At 44.6% G+C, this 15,686-nt stretch overlaps 1 protein-coding gene across 1 annotated transcript; it reads left to right on the forward strand.

Moving 5' to 3' along the window:
* Positions 1 to 1,846: 1,846 nt before the first annotated feature.
* BPGM (bisphosphoglycerate mutase) lies at positions 1,847 to 15,046 on the forward strand. Its single transcript, XM_035128148.2, has 4 exons — positions 1,847 to 1,980; positions 6,172 to 6,232; positions 9,083 to 9,738; positions 13,195 to 15,046. Exons 2-4 carry the CDS (start codon positions 6,213 to 6,215, stop codon positions 13,374 to 13,376), a joined length of 858 nt encoding a protein of 285 aa, XP_034984039.1. The 5' UTR covers positions 1,847 to 1,980; positions 6,172 to 6,212; the 3' UTR covers positions 13,377 to 15,046.
* The last annotated feature ends 640 nt before the right edge of the window (positions 15,047 to 15,686 follow it).

The raw sequence follows: 15,686 nt of genomic DNA on the forward strand, positions 1-15,686 counted from the left end.
TCTCTATCACAGATCTCTCCATTGCACATTGCTGGAGGTTATTATTTGCCTATGGCATTCATTTACCCTGGAAATGCTGCTCTGGTTTAAAAGCAAGTGGGGATTTCTTTTTGTTCTCTAATGAAAGATCTAAATACACACATATAATTGATCCATATATAATCGACCTCATGATTTTATTAACATGCTGGAGATAATTTTTTAAAAAAATAAAGTGGCATGCTCAGAATTGCATGTCATCATGCCTGATATTAATATTCATGCCTATGCATTTGCATATGTGTGTGCAAGAAAGGTGAGCCCTCCCCCTCAGCAATGTATTCAATAAATGTGTAAGGGGAGGTGGAGGGACTGCAGCCTAATTCTACAGCTGCCTCCACCCCCTGGCATCCTCACATTTGCTATGAGTGAGAAGGTGGACTTGCTCTATGCATGTCCTGATTTGGCCAGGTGGAGTTCAGTGCATGCCAATGTAACAGGTGGATGGTGGGGGGTCAACAGGTGCATTGGTGCGGCCCTGCAACCTCCTCGCCTTATCTGAACACTATGTGTGTATGTAATCTAGACCTCATTAGATAAAATATCACCGGATGTAACTTTTGGGGATGTGAAGGATGGGCAGTATCACATAAGAATAGTTTCACTAGCACACCTGTGAAAATAATGACAGAAATGTTAAAAGCCACATTCAGAATCTCTGCAAAAGGCAGAATAGGTAGAAGCAGGGACAGTTATTTATCCGGGATAGATAAACACACAAACTCCATGGTAAACAGAGATGATTAGATAGGGAAATATTTTGCTTTTCTTTATTACAGTACTTCCTTAAATTAATGAAAAACTGACCTCTAGTGGCTGAAATGGGAAACAGTGCATTATCGGTATATCCTGTGGCAGCCTGTTTTGCAGATGTATTGAAGAACCACCATTTACCACAACCGACTTTTTTTTTTTTTTTTTACAGATAATGAATAATGGTAATAAAGTATAGAGGAATACGAAAAAATCGTGCATTTCCCCCCGACATGAAGTTGTTCGTGTTTAAAAGTGCACCAAGATTCATAGTTGTTTTTGCCAAAAAGTAGTTGAGACTGCTTCGACAGCCTGGAGCTGTTACCGGTACGTGCCTATGTACATAACTTGATGGCAACAGCTTCATATATGAACTACTTTGAAAGAAAAGAATGGCATTTGAAGTGGCAAAAATATTCATTTGTGATGGCTCTTTGCATTTTTGCCAGTATTCACCTTAATTTGCAGTTATTAAATACAACCCGGCTGGGGCAACCCAGTCTGATGGTACAAAGAATAAAATTTCCATCCGATGGCTCTGCTATGAGTAGGCATGACTACAGAAGAGCTGGAACACCCCCCCCCCCCCCCACACACACACAACAGTGTCCAAACGCTCAGTATTTTCTTTGCTTAGGGGCCTCAATCATAAAGCCATTTAATAGAGAGAGCAAGTCCCAATGAGCTCAGCAGGGTTTACAGTACACACGCGCAGAGGCGCGCCTGCACGTGCAGAACTGCAACAAAGGAACCTACACCAGCGTCCCAGCTAGACCACCAACGCAAAGCTCCAAAGGCGGCCCACAACCGGCGAACCAGCTGCTTATTGGCTTCGAACCACGTCGATCATCGCTCTGCCCAATCCAGTCCCTCTTTCCTCACGTGGCGTCACCTGGTAGTTGATGCCGCGCGAGTCGTTCCCGGTCACGTAGTCCACGGCCTCCCTCTCCGCTGTTGTCATCGCGGAGCTCTTCCTGATAGGCGGCCGCTCCGCTTCCTATCTGTGAGCGGCAACCCAAAGCTCCAATCGGAGGAGAGTATCCGAGGGGGCTGGTTAAGTTCTCGCCCCTCCCGCCACCAAGACCCAGCCTGGAGCTGTTAGCAACTGTCGGCGGCCACAGCTGCATCAGCAGCATTTGCACGGGGGCTGTCTTTGCTTTCGGCGGTCTGGCTTTCTCTTGTGCCAAGGTAACCGGTGGTCAGAGCAATTTTAAATATTCGCATGGGGAATAGCCCAAAGTAATATAATGGCGAATAAATTACTGGTGCATGGCGGCAGTTTAGGCTTGCTTTGCTATGCACCATTTTAATTTTAGTCTTGGCTTGGATGTTGCTATGTATTCTGTTCGCCTTGCCTCGACCTCTTGAGTATTTCTCAAACTTGCGAGGGCGGCTCCCATTATCCGTAGCTAGCGGGGCCAATGGTCGGGGGTGATGGGAGTTGTAGTCCAACAACAGCTGGGTACCCAAGTTGGAGAAATACAGTGTGAGGTTTAAAAAGAATGGTGTTTGGAGCTAGATTTTCGAGACTTGGTCTTTAGTCCAGTGACCATTGTCATGGATGCGATTCTTTCATTGCGGGGGTGGGGTGGGTCGACTAGATGGCACTCAGGGTCCCTTCCAGGAACGGTTCATGATTCTGAGACCATAGGAAGCTGCTTTGCACTGAGCCAGGCCTTAGGTCTAATCTAGCTCAGGACAGGAATCCTGTGTACAGGATTGCACTGACTTGCAGCCATACAAAGGTGTTAGTGACAGGGGGATTTATAGGTTGTTTCTGCTTGTGATCTGAGTCCATGTTGGATCTCTGTATCTTTTAAGTGCACATGTTGTGCCATTTTTGGTTCAGCCGTAGAAACTTGTGTAAATATACAGTAGTTGGAAGTTATGAAGAACTTCTTTTTCTGTCCAAATCACACAAATTGGAGAAGGAATTTTGAATAGCTATGCTATCCGAGTAATATCAACCAACACCTTGTAAATATTCCTTTACCAAGCTTTGCTTTTGTGTGTGTAACAGCAGCTGGATTCACAAACAATTAGGGTATTGCAATTAGGTGATCATTCTGGGTTCTTCCTGCAGATTGCCTTTGATCAGACTTTTGTTTATATTTTAAAGCAGGCATCCCCAAACTGCGGCCCTCCAGATGTTTTGGCCTACAACTCCCATGATCCCTAGCTAACAGGACCAGTGGTCAGGGATGATGGGATTTGTAGTCCAAAACATCTGGAGGGCCGAAGTTTGGGGATGCCTGCTTTAAAGGCTCAAGAGTAGGACAGGCATTTGAACCCTATTGGATGGTAATCCCACCTCTTATGTAGGTCAATATGCAGCACGGGGGGGGTGGGGGTGGACTGAGTGTGGGATTGCCAGATGGAAGAGGCCTGAACATTTTATAGCTCTGCAGAAGAGATAATTTTGTCAAATTCTCTTGCCTACGCCAATAAAAGGTGCAGGTCCCCTGTCTAAGGCAGGGGCCAATGGTTAGAGTGTTAGACCAGGACTGGGAAGACCATTAAATTATTGGTCACTCATAAGCAGTTATTCCCTTTTTGCCTGGTTTACCACATGGGGTTCTTGGAAGGATAAAATGAGGGACTCAATGTCTGCTACCCTGACCTGAGCTGTACGGAGGAAGGGCAGATTAACACAACCGTTAAAAGTACTGGAGCCCTGTTCTCCTTTGCACCTGGGTTGGGAGAAGGAATAGAGAGCAACATTTGGTTCAAAAATGCCAACAGATGAGGACTGCATGTGCATCATCTCCAACCCCCTTCCAACCATCCTGCCCATATATTTGTAATAGTGAAGAAGCCTGTCTTGTTTGTACACTGATGTTCTTTGCAGAAACGGTTTATCCTGGATTGCCCCTGTGTTTTGTTCTCCAGGAGCCTCATGGGAACACTGGGGAGTTCTCCTTTAACCTCTTGAACAGATCATGTGACAGTGGTAACAAAAAGAACATTCTCGCCTGTGTGTGCTGCATTTAACAGAACCAATTAGTTATTGTTTTCTGTCCTCTGGACAGTTAGATAACTACAGTAGTACTGGGTGTTTCTGCAGTACTTTGAAAGCTTCTCTTTAGGATTTCCACCTTCTTTTCCCTTGAACAGTTGCAGAGAAAGCAGGAATTCAATATCATATTTTTGTTTTATCGATGTAGAGATGTAGTGATTCTTGAGGTGTTACTCGCTGTTTTTATTCTAAAGGCACAAGTTCTATGCCAGAAATATGGTAACAGAACTTCTGAGATGGAACATGTGAGATGTAGAGTTGTTATCTGTCTGTGGCCCTAACCTTGTGCAGGTGAAGCTTTACAGAAATAAAACCTTTGAGAAAAGCTCTTTATCTGCTCAGTTTCTGCATAAAGGCACAGAAGCAGGACAACTGCATCAGCATTTGGAGCCTAAATACAATGCCTAAAGAGTTCCTCCAAAGGAACCTGTGTTTACTTGAACTTGAGAGGGGAAATGAAAATGGAAGCTATAGGGACCTGTCATGTTAAAGGTTAACCTTGTAGAGGAACTTGGCAGGTATGACTTCTATTAATATCACTGTGAGGCACTTAGTCAGCTGAAGGCGTGTGGATCCCTTCTCTGGGAGTTCATGGCTGAAAGAGTGATAGAGAACAGGCGACCGTTCTGTTGCTTTCTGTATCATTCATCTGTACCAGACATGTAGTTAAACCAGTGTTTTTCAAACTTGGGTCTCCAGCAATTGCTAGACTACAGGTCCCATAATCCCCGACCACAGGTCCTGCTAGCTAGGGATGATGGGAGTTGTAGTCCAACAACAGCTAGTGACCCAAGTTTGAGAAACACTGACCATCTGATATATAGTGACTGCAAGTAAGCAAGTGGTAGCTTGGCTCACAGAACATAAGCAGAAATCAACGGCAAGATGAGTGTTTGCGTGTTAACATTGCTGGGTGCCTCCGTCCGGTGTCTGCATTGCCATGTAGCTGTGTGTGTTTGCCATCTCTTTCCCCTGCCCCATTTACCAGATTGCAAGTGCAATCCTATTCACGTCTACTAAGAAATAAGAACCACTAAGATTAATGGGGCTTGTTCCCAGGATAAATGGGCATAGCATCGCAGCATAAATGCCCTCACCAAAAGCTGTTATTTGTCCTGTAGGGAACAAACGACTAAACAACAACAACAGGGAACAAATATATGTAATATCATACAGGGAGCATATGAGTACTGATAAATATTTCTTTTGGAAGGCAAATAACAGGGAGGGGGAGGTGATTTAAATTGTCGAAGCAGTATGTGTATGTGGAGGGTTTAAAAACACTTTCCACTCCAATCCCACACCTGGCTGCCTTGATCTAAAGCAGGCACCCCCAAACTGCGGCCCTCCAGATGTTTTGGCCTACAACTCCCATGATCCCTAGCTAACAGGACCAGTGGTCAGGGATGATGGGAACTGTAGTCTAAAACATCTGGAGGGCCGAAGTTTGCGGATGCCTGATCTAAAGGGAAGAGTTGGCAGATCCTATTCTCAGATCTCCAAAATCCATGTCTGTTGTGTCTGAATGTGTAGCTACATTCCAGCTACTGTACTGTATTCCACCAATTCCCCATTGTGCAGATGGTGGTGGTAGATTAAGTCAGACCAGGAAGAAATATCCCATTTCTGGATTATAGAAAATATTAGACTGCATGCCTCACCGCTCTATGAAAACTAACCAGTAGTCTTCAGAGCCCAGAAGTGCTGCTTAATTTGGGAAGAGATGGACTGAAACCGTATGCCAATGTCTCTTAATGGGATGCCTGTTTGACAGTGGGCAGACTTGGTTTGCTTTGCGCTCTGGAGAAATTGTGGCGGCCCTGTAGCTTGGCTTCACTGGGAACTGCATGTCACAGAGAGCGCTCTAATTTTTGCAGACAGCTGAACCTAGCGTTGGCCCAGCAGGAGGGACTGTTTATGTAACAGGCCTTTCTCCCATCTCCATGCTGTTTGGGTATGAAAACTGGAAATCGAACAGCAAACAGGACTTGGGCTTTAAGCAAAGTTTGAACTTCAGAGTTCAATTGCCTGCAGTTTCTCAGGAAACAACGCAGTTATCTATATTTATTATTTTTATGCACTAGCAAGTAGATTTTTTCTAGCCCCAACTCGTAGATTCTAGTATCCTGTTGGGGAAGTTGTGGCTCGAATGCTTCTCCCTAACATGCCATGTGTCAGTGTTCAAGGATTTATGTAATTTTGGTTTTGTTGTGTATAGCGGAGTATTCACTCATCTGAAGTGGCAAAGCTCAGACACAGTTTTACCACCTCAGGGAATACTAATATTTGATTCTTCCCCCCTGACCCCGACCCTAACTTCATTAGCTTTCATTGTGTTTTCTTTTTCTCTTTTAATATTGCAGCCTACCTATAAAGTCTTTTGCCTCATATCTGTGTAGGATGAATGCATTTCCAATGGATAAGGTGAGTTTAAATTGTTTTTATCTTTATCTTGTTTTAAAGCAGATGGTTGCATGATTATCTTTTATGGGCTCTTGTCTCGTGCCTTTGTAGCTTGGCAGGTGTCTGGGATGGGTTGGCCAAGCAAGCCATGATAAAGCAATGTGGTTGGATTTGGGCATAATGTCAAACCATACTTAAATAGAGTTATGGTTTGTAAGCCAACAATAAACATAGGTTTGCATCATGGGTTATTGGCAGAAAATAAACTAGGGTCAGCCCATTGAACTGGGTTCACATATTCAAACAAACCTGTAGTTAGGCTGGACCAGCGATGGTGTAGTGTTATGTGCAAACTAGGTCAATTTCTAAATCGTGCACCAGCCCCATTTTGATTGCTAGCACCAGTTGATGTGGCACCCTGCTTCTTTGGGGTTTGAATTTCCATTAGGTTTGAGCAGTCCTGTTATTCAAACGCTTCTTCAGTGTTACAATTCCAGTGCTGCAGTCTGAGGGTCTATGATGAATAAACTGTTATCATTGAAAGGGCTGAAGAAGTGTAGTTTATTAAAAACCTGCACAAACTCAATGACCTATTGGTAGAAGAATTAAGCTGATTTATTGGGAATTAAGCTAGTTTATTTGGAAATGGTAGGGTCCTGCAGAGGGGCTAATGAGTCTCAAAGCAGCAGAAGAACAAGCACAAAAATGTCCTTGCTTAACAGCTGTATTTTTGAGATATGGAGAAAGATGGTCACGCCCACCGTCCCCTGGACCTTCCCCCAGCAATAAACCAGCTCTATTAGAAATACAGTGGTACCTCTACTTACAAATAACTCTACTTACGAATGTTTCTACTTACGAATGGAGCTCTGTCTGCCATCTTGGATGTGGTTTAGATAGGATTTTTTCTACTTACGAATTTTTAGATGGGGTTGCTTCTACTTACGAATTTTTTCTCCCAATGCATTCCTATGGGATTCGACTTACAATTTTTTTCGACTTACAAATGTGCGTTCGGAATGCATTAAATTCGTAAGTAGAGGTACCACTGTACCTGTTATATGAGGGGTTTCCTAATATGGGCAGGTTCTAGTCAAGGTATTGAGCCCTCTTCAGGCATATAAAAAGATCACATGGGATCTCAAACTTAGGAGGGAGATGGGAGCATGGGCAGTCCAAGGGCACCAAAAGAGGCTGCTCCATAGGGTTGCTTGTTGCAAGGTTGTCAACTGTTAAGTTGTACAGTATGTGCTTCAAAGCCCCGTTCAGACCTTCCTGCTCAGTGCGGGAGCAGGTGTGTGCACACACACCACACAAACACACACGAACCTCCCCCACAGGTTGAATCTCAGGTGTTCTTTTTAAACACTTGAAAAATGGCTACTGTGAGATGAAAATATGGCACTGCCTCCACATTTTTGAACCTTGGAACTGGCATGATTTCCCCATGTCACACGGACCTTGTTTGTTATCTCACTGGTCCCAGACAACTAGGCGCCACTTCTGCTGTGCTGTTGCATCACGTGATAGCTTCTGTGCGCCATAATGGCAGAGGCCAGGTCCCTGCTACGTCTGAATTGAATCTAGACCTGTCTGCTGCCTTGCGGGATATCTTTGGGAGAAGGAAAGGCTAAGGAGTAAACCCTATACAAATCCGGACTGGAGTCCCTAAGACGGTTGGGTGGCACTTTGTATGCCGCCTCCTGGCAACTCCTGCAGCCCAGCTGGTGCCAAACGTAATGCTCTGCTTTCCTTTCGACCACATCAGCGAGGCCGAGGAGGGTAGTCCTTGTTGTCTGGGCAGCCCAGGACCTCCATACACACTGTCCAGGCTTGTGCCCTGGGGAGGTCACTTCGGTATTGCAAACACAGTGGTTTGACTTCACCCCCGGAGGCACACTCCATTGCCTCTCAAGACAGACAGGTGCCATCAACAAACGATTAGGCACGTTTAATACTGCAGCCTTTGAGATTTATACAATGTCCTGAATTGAGCTAGAGGCACATGATGGATTTGAGGGCACAGAGGTAGGGATCTTATTCAAAAGCAATGTAGACAGCTGTGTTTGCTTGAATACACTTTTTTGTGTGGATGGAACCAGAAGAGAGTCTAGGTAAGTTGTATAAGGCTAGAGCAATGGATTACAAAATGTAATTGATATGTATGTATTAGATTGTGGATTACCAGGAGTAAATAGAAATTACAGGGCGTGGGAGGATTGACTGGAAAGGAGATAACGTGGTCAGATATGTGCACGTGGAGGAATTTGATAGATCAGGAGATACACATTGCTGGTTTCAATACGCAATCCTGCATTTGCCAATTTGAGGGCCAGGTTTCATTGGGTGTGTGTTGCAGGTATTGTTTGACCGCAAGGAACTTTAATTGTGTCATCCTGGGTCGTCTTCTGCAACAGGCACATTGAGCATGTTGTCGCTGATTGGGTGAAACAAGCTCCCCCAACTTGGTGCCCTTGGTTTTGGGTTGAGGGGAGTTGTAGTCCAAAACATCTGGACAGCACTACAAACCAATTACCCGCTGCCCCAAACACAGCTGAAGTTTCTGAAACATCTTCATAGGCAGCCCTACATATGACGCATTGCAGTAATCAAATCTAGAGGTTACCAAAGCATAGACAACAGTGGTCAGGCTATCCCTGCCCAGATAGGGGCACAACTGGGCCACCAGCTGAAGCTGGCGGGAGGCAGTGTTTTTCTTCTACATGTTACAGAATGGTGGATGAGCTGCCTTCATCTCTCATTGCTGAAAATCTAATTGGGCAACTTGTGACAAGATTCTGTGGATCCTCAGGGTTCACCACAACGCAGTGACCCAAAGCGGTTTATCTATGTGTTCCATCTCTTTATTAGATGGTCTCTCATTAGATGCTACTCCTGTCGCAAGCCCAAGGAAGTTGCAGTCAAAATGCCCAAGTACAAACTGATCCTGCTGAGGCACGGCGAAGGGGCCTGGAACAAAGAGAACCGCTTCTGCAGCTGGGTGGACCAGAAGCTGAGCAGCGACGGGATAAAAGAGGCTCAGAACTGCGGCAGGCAACTCAAAGCTCTTGGCATTGAGTTCGACCTTGTGTTTACATCCATCCTCAGCCGCTCTATTCAGACTGCCTGGCTTGTGCTGGAGCAGATGGGGCAGGAGTGGGTCACCACCGAGTCTTCCTGGAGGCTGAATGAGCGGCACTACGGTGCCCTGATAGGCCTCAACAGGGCAGAGATGGCGTTGAACCACGGTGAAGAGCAGGTGAAAAGGTGGAGGAGGAGCTATGACGTCACCCCGCCTCCCATCACCGAGTCCCACCTTTACTACCACGAAATCTACAACGATCGCAGGTATAAGCACTGCGACGTACCGTTGGAGAAACTCCCGAGGGCAGAAAGCTTGAAAGAAGTGCTTGATAGACTCCTTCCCTATTGGAATGAGAGGATAGCTCCGGAGGTGAAGAGGGGCAAGACGGTTCTAATTTCTGCTCACGGGAACAGCACACGTGCTTTGCTGAAACATTTGGAAGGTAATGTAGTGCCACTAATTTGTGCTAACTTTTGTAAATGTGTTATAAACATTGTGGACCATCCTGTCTTCTTTGGCTATTCATTCAGGAATAAATTCTCTCTCTCTCTCTCTCTCTCTTTCTCTTTATCTCTCTTAAATTAAAAAGGGCACATTTATACTATTAGTTTTATAGCAGTTTTAACTGTTGTGGCTTCTCTCTAAAAATCTTGAGACTCCTAGGTCAGCAAGCATCCTGAGAATTCTCTGTTGCAGACCTCTCGTCTTCCTTGGAGGACTGCCTTTCCCTGGTTCCCTAGAGGGAAGGACTGCCTATTGAATTTCTTTGTCCGTAGTGTGGATAAGTTCGTAGAGCAGGGATGGGGAAATTTGTGGCCTTCAGAAGTTCCATTGGCTTTCATCTGCATGGCCAGCAATCGAGGGTGATTGGATGTGCGAGTCCAACAGCCTTTGGAGGGCCACCGGTTCCTCATCCCTGCTTTAGAAAACAAAATACCGTATATGCTTCTTTAGCCTTGCGAGCTAGCCAGCCAGATGGCAGTTGCTGACAATCTCTAGAGCAGGCATCTCCAAACTTTGGCCCTCCAGATGTTTTGGGCTACAATTCCCATCTTCCCTGACCACTGGTCCTGCTAGCTAGGGATTATGGGAGTTGTAGGCCAAAACATATGGAGGGCTGCAGTTTGGGAATGCGTGCTCTAGAGAGCATTCTCGAGTTTGCAGAGTTATTTGCAGCGATTCTTGCCTTCACCATCTTCCCAGAAAATCTGTGGACCTAAGTTATGCGGTGGAGGGTTGTGTTCCGTGTGTCTTTTGTGATGTTCTGACAGCCAAGCCTTTGCCCTCTGCCCCACTCTCGTGGCCTGTTCAGAGAGGAAATGCCCATAGCCCTGGTTATGACACAAAGTCATATGTTCGGCCCAGCTTGCCTTACCAGCATTGTGCTGATGCCTGCTCTCCAGCCCAGTAGACGAATAGCGAAAACAACCAAGGCACAGGAGGCTGAATATGTACCGCATGCCTGTCGTTTGGCTTGTGGCACTCCCGAAAACCACTTGAGCAGATGCCGTGTTTTCCTTTTGCGTGCGATATTTCCCCGTGACCGACTGATGAAAATGAAACGTTTGTATTTAGAAATGTCTTTATTCACAGGAACAATGTTTCCCAATATCAAGCCTCTCCCAATATCAAACCTACCCATTGATTGCCAACAAAACATGCAGGGCTCATTCCCGCAGGTGTCAGCCAGTTCCTCAGAAGGCTGAGGGGGTGGACGTTGGTTATTAACACGTCCAGGCTATTGCCAGACTTGGACAAGGCCTTTTCAACAGAAGTGACTCCAAGTCTGGAGGCATCTATAAATCAAAGCGACATGTCCTCATGTACTCCTTCGGTCCCTGCTCAAGCTATAGGCTGCAATACCTGATCTGACATTAGGTAACGCTGCAGAAATAGAAGGTTGTTGTAAAAGTTGCACAGTTCACTTTGCTTGCTTGCTTCTGAGGCAGCCTGCACTACTACTCAAAGGTGACCTGTCGTCAGGAAGTTCTCCCCGATGCTTAGCCGGCAGCCCCATTCTTCTAATTTGAACCTACTGGCTTCATAGAATCGTGGAGTGGGGAAAGACCTCATATGGCTCACCTGCAATGCAGGAATCTCATCAAAGTCATCTTTATCACCCTATGCTTATCAGAAAATATGGTATCAAGCAGAGGCCTTTCTGGACCGGTTGTGGGAGCAATATTTGAAAGGCCAGTGTCAATAGGAGGAGATTTCAGTGCAAGAATTGGTAGGGAAAGAGAAGAACGATCTAAGTGAGAAGGAAGTTAGACTTGCAGAGATAGTTAAACTTTGTTGCTTAATTTTGGAGCTAGTAACTTTAGTGAACTTACTTGCAAAGCTGATGCCTCCCCTTATTTTTGTTCTTTTCCCCCAAGAACCATTTTCATTTGTTGCAGGTCGGGTGGGAAAGGCAGAATGTTCTAAAAAGACCAAACCAGGGCCAGTAAATGGTGTGTAACGTAGATGTGCCATAGACCTAGACATATGCTTCTTAGGTAGCTCAGTCAGTAGAGCACAAGACTCTTAATCTCAGGGTCGTGGGCTCGAGCCCCACATTGGGCCAAAGATTCCTGCATTGCAGGGGGTGGGAGTGGAAGACCCTTGGGGTCTCTTCCAGCTCTACAGTTCCATGATTCTATGATTTCCTGTTGCATCCAAGCAGGCAATGTGGACTTAATTGCTTTTGCTCAGCTTGGTGTGTTGAAAATTGCTGGGGCCGCAACCCAAAGAGAAATGGATGCACAAGTCGCACGAAAGGTCAACCGTCTCGTGTTATGAGTTGTGTAAAATAACCAGGCCCTGGCCTTAGTTGACATTCATGTTGTCCCTCCAGCGTGTCGTCATAGAAGTTGCCCAGTACTGACTTTTGGTGTTTGGCTCACACTTTTGAGGAGGCAAGGCAAGGCAAGGCAGGAAAGAGTCCTGGATTATCCAAGGCCCTTCAGTTTATTTATTTAAATATATTTGTAAACTGTTCTTCCATTTAAAAAGAAAACATAGCAAGGCAGTGTGCACCATAAAATAAAATAAAATAAAATACTACAGTAACAAAGGCTGGGTGTTAAAAAAGAGATCACATTCAAAAGGCCTGCCAGAGCTGTACAGGTTTCAAAAGATGTCTGAAAGAAGACGGGGAAGACTGACCCTCAGGGACTGCCAAAGTGCCCCATCCTCTCTCCCCAAATCTGAAGTTGTTATCCTAGCAAGAGAAACCTTTGGAAGTGCATCGCTCAGTGATGCAAACTCTACTGGAGGAAAGGAGTGCTGTATTGGAAAGATGAGGATGCTTGTATTTGAAAGGGGACGATGACTACTCCCTATTCTAATTCCTGTCTGGAATACTCTCCCCAGAAAGGCTCGCCTGGCGCCATCTTTACATGTCTTTATGCGCCAGGCAAAAACATTTCCCTTTACCCAGGGCCTATGGGATAAATATTCTACGGCCTGTGAAAGTGTGGGGAAGTGAACTGTTAGTTCTGGTGATTATTTCACTATCAGGCTGTCTGTCATTATTTTTAATATGTTTTTATTATGATGTTCTGTAATGTGTTTTAAAGGGTGGTATATAAATTGAAATAATAATAATGGCCTACTTTTTATTTATTTATTAAAGGAGGCTCTAAATCTGGGGATTATGGTTCATCTGGAGGCAGGGACTGTCCCTCCCACCCTGGATCCCCATGATAGCTGCCCATTGTTCTGGGGAACAATTAAGGGCAACCTATTATGCATCTTTCTGCGTGAAATGAAGTATTCTTCCAGGTCATATGATCTTCACCGGATTTTGAAAGTTTGGTAAATAGGATGACACTTCGTGGCAGCTTAGGCCCAGGAGCCTCCCATGAACCACGTGCAGGAGGCACATATAAACAATCCATTATTTCCTCCTCTGCAGGCATCTCTGATGAGGACATAGTCAATGTGACTCTGCCCACGGGCGTCCCAGTTCTCCTGGAGCTTGATGAGGATCTCCGCTCGCTTGGCCCGCACCAGTTCATTGGCGACCAAGAGGCAATAAAGGCTGCCATCAAGAAAGTGGAAGATCAAGGCAGAGCCAAGCCCACTCTTGAGAAATGAAAGACTGCTTATGCAAAATGCTCTCCCTTTTACCTCTTGCCGTGTGCAGGAAAAGGATAGCGCTTTGGGCTTGCCCTGTGAGGACTTGCTTAAGTTCCCAGTAAGTGGTAGATTTTTAGCATTTTAGCACACCATTTTTGGTTATTCCTTATTTCCTTCTAGCAGCTGTGTTGGATCCTGGTACAAGTAACAGTGAATTTTGTTTGAACAACAGAAAGCTGTTGTTATAAACTTTCCATATCCTTTGTATAGGTCTTACACTACCTGAGAAGGCCAGAGCAAGAACCGGTATTCTGAAGATTTGTGTGTGTGTGTGTGTGTGTGTGTGTGATCATTGTGATCAATGGAGAAAACGCTTTCTGATTTTAACCTAGGCCTCAAGTGATATTTACAAGTTCTCAGGTTCACAGATGCTAAACAGTCACATTATTATTTAATTTAGAATACCCACCCACCCCCGAATTTTTCTCCCCACTGTTTGCAATTCGACAACTTCTGGTATAGCATTGATCTCTGTTAAACTGATTGGTGTGATTTTTGTTGCATGGCTGACAGTGTTGTTTTGAATAAAGCCCTTATATTTTTTACAGGAAATCAAAATGCTCACATTGGCTGAATTTCCCCAAGTTTTACTTCCCATGTTGGAGAGGACCATTAAAAAACAACAACACGAATCCCAGTTAGACTTGACCCATACGCAGTAATGAAGGGTGAATGTTGATGGTACCACTTCAAAATCATCATCATTATTTTTTTAAGATTAATGCTCTAAATTTTGCTTTGGATGTCAGGATATATTCTCTAGGGAGAATAGGCGGTTTCCAACAAAGCAATGCACAAGGTCAAATCTGCTCCCGAGGGTTAAGGAAACTTGGATAATATTTTTGGGGGGTGAGGGCATGCAAGCAGGAAGAGGAGATAGAGGGAAAATTCCATTGCACAGTCAGAAGTTCTTTCATTCCTGGGCTAGCATCTCCTATACATTGTACCCTGTAGAAATGCTATAGGAACAGTTGTGGGGTTGAAAGCGTATTAGTACAAAAAACCTGAAGACTTACCAGCTTTGTGAAGACTGAACTACTGGAACATATAAATGTAAACACTGATGCTATCCAGTAGTGTGTTCTTGGGACAGCCAGGCTGTGTTGAGTATTCAGTTTTTAAATAGTTCTGTGTAACTTTTCCAGGTTCAAACAGAACACAGAATACACTAATCTGTTTTAAGTACATCTATGTAAAACAATCACAGTCAATTAACAAATAGAAGGAAGCTCAGAAAGGGGAAGGATCTACAATCCCATTGATCAGTGCGACTGGTTGTTTAATTCCAGTATTTTCCTCTCTTCTGGGGTCATGACCTTCCAACAGGAAGGAGTGATAAAATAGCCACTGGTGCCCCCGTGTCCTACAACTTCCTCTTCAGACTCTAATAGACCCTTGCACTACACGAGACCCTCTGCCAGCATTTCTAAGCACAAATGCATTTATTTATATATTTTAGAAACTTTGAAGGCATTGCAAAGTTGTATCCTTGACAGGGTAGGGTTTCAGGGGAGAACTGTGGGGGAGAGATCTAAAATAATGTGCACTACTTGTTTGCTTATCCAAACTAAACTGCTTTTTTTGCACCTGTACAAGTGACAAATATAATTCAGTTTGCACATACAAAATGCTATCTCTGTGTGTATGTGTCTTTGTGAAACAAGCAAGCAGTTGTTACTACAGTAACTTCTTTCATTTGTTCCTTCCCTTTCTTCCATCTTGGAATCTGAAGCGGCGTTTGCAGGGTACCTCAGCAGTCTCCTATCCAAGCACTATTCAGACCCAGTCCTGTTTGGTTTTAGCAAGATTGTTGTGTGATGTGCCTTCAGATCAAATCCTGGCAATGACAAATATCTGTAAGGGATGAAGTGAGGAGCAATATTTTGTTAACAGGCCCCCACTTGTGGTATTTTATTTATCACCAGAGTTTATTGCCTACTTTACTAATGACAAACTTAGTTGGTCTCTAAGGTGCTGGAAGAATTTTTTAAATTTTGTTTCAACTATAAAAGACAAATCACATCAGGCCAGGTAGTTTTCACCTAGCACCAAAAAGAAAGACCGCACCAAGAGAGCTTCTCTGATAAGAGAGTTCCAACATGTGGTGCCACCACTGAGAAGGCCTTGTCTGTGATCACGACTCATCTTAACAAGGGGTGGGACTTCTGAGGCTGATCTCAATAAACAGGCATATTATATTGGAGCAAGCAGTTCTTTAGGTAACTCCTGAAACATAAACTGTTGGTCATTCTTGTGGAATTGTGGAAT

The sequence above is a fragment of the Zootoca vivipara genome, chromosome 10 (assembly GCF_963506605.1).
Source record: "Zootoca vivipara chromosome 10, rZooViv1.1, whole genome shotgun sequence".
In the NCBI taxonomy this organism is placed as follows: Eukaryota; Metazoa; Chordata; class Lepidosauria; order Squamata; family Lacertidae; genus Zootoca; species Zootoca vivipara.

Excerpts from the sequence above, each read along its gene's own strand:
- BPGM (XM_035128148.2), top strand. The coding sequence starts at position 6,213 with ATGCATTTCCAATGGATAAG. Across the intron at positions 6,233-9,082 it reads ATGCATTTCCAATGGATAAG|ATGGTCTCTCATTAGATGCT; the intron begins GTGAGTTTAAAT and ends TCTCTTTATTAG. Across the intron at positions 9,739-13,194 it reads TTTGCTGAAACATTTGGAAG|GCATCTCTGATGAGGACATA; the intron begins GTAATGTAGTGC and ends CCTCCTCTGCAG.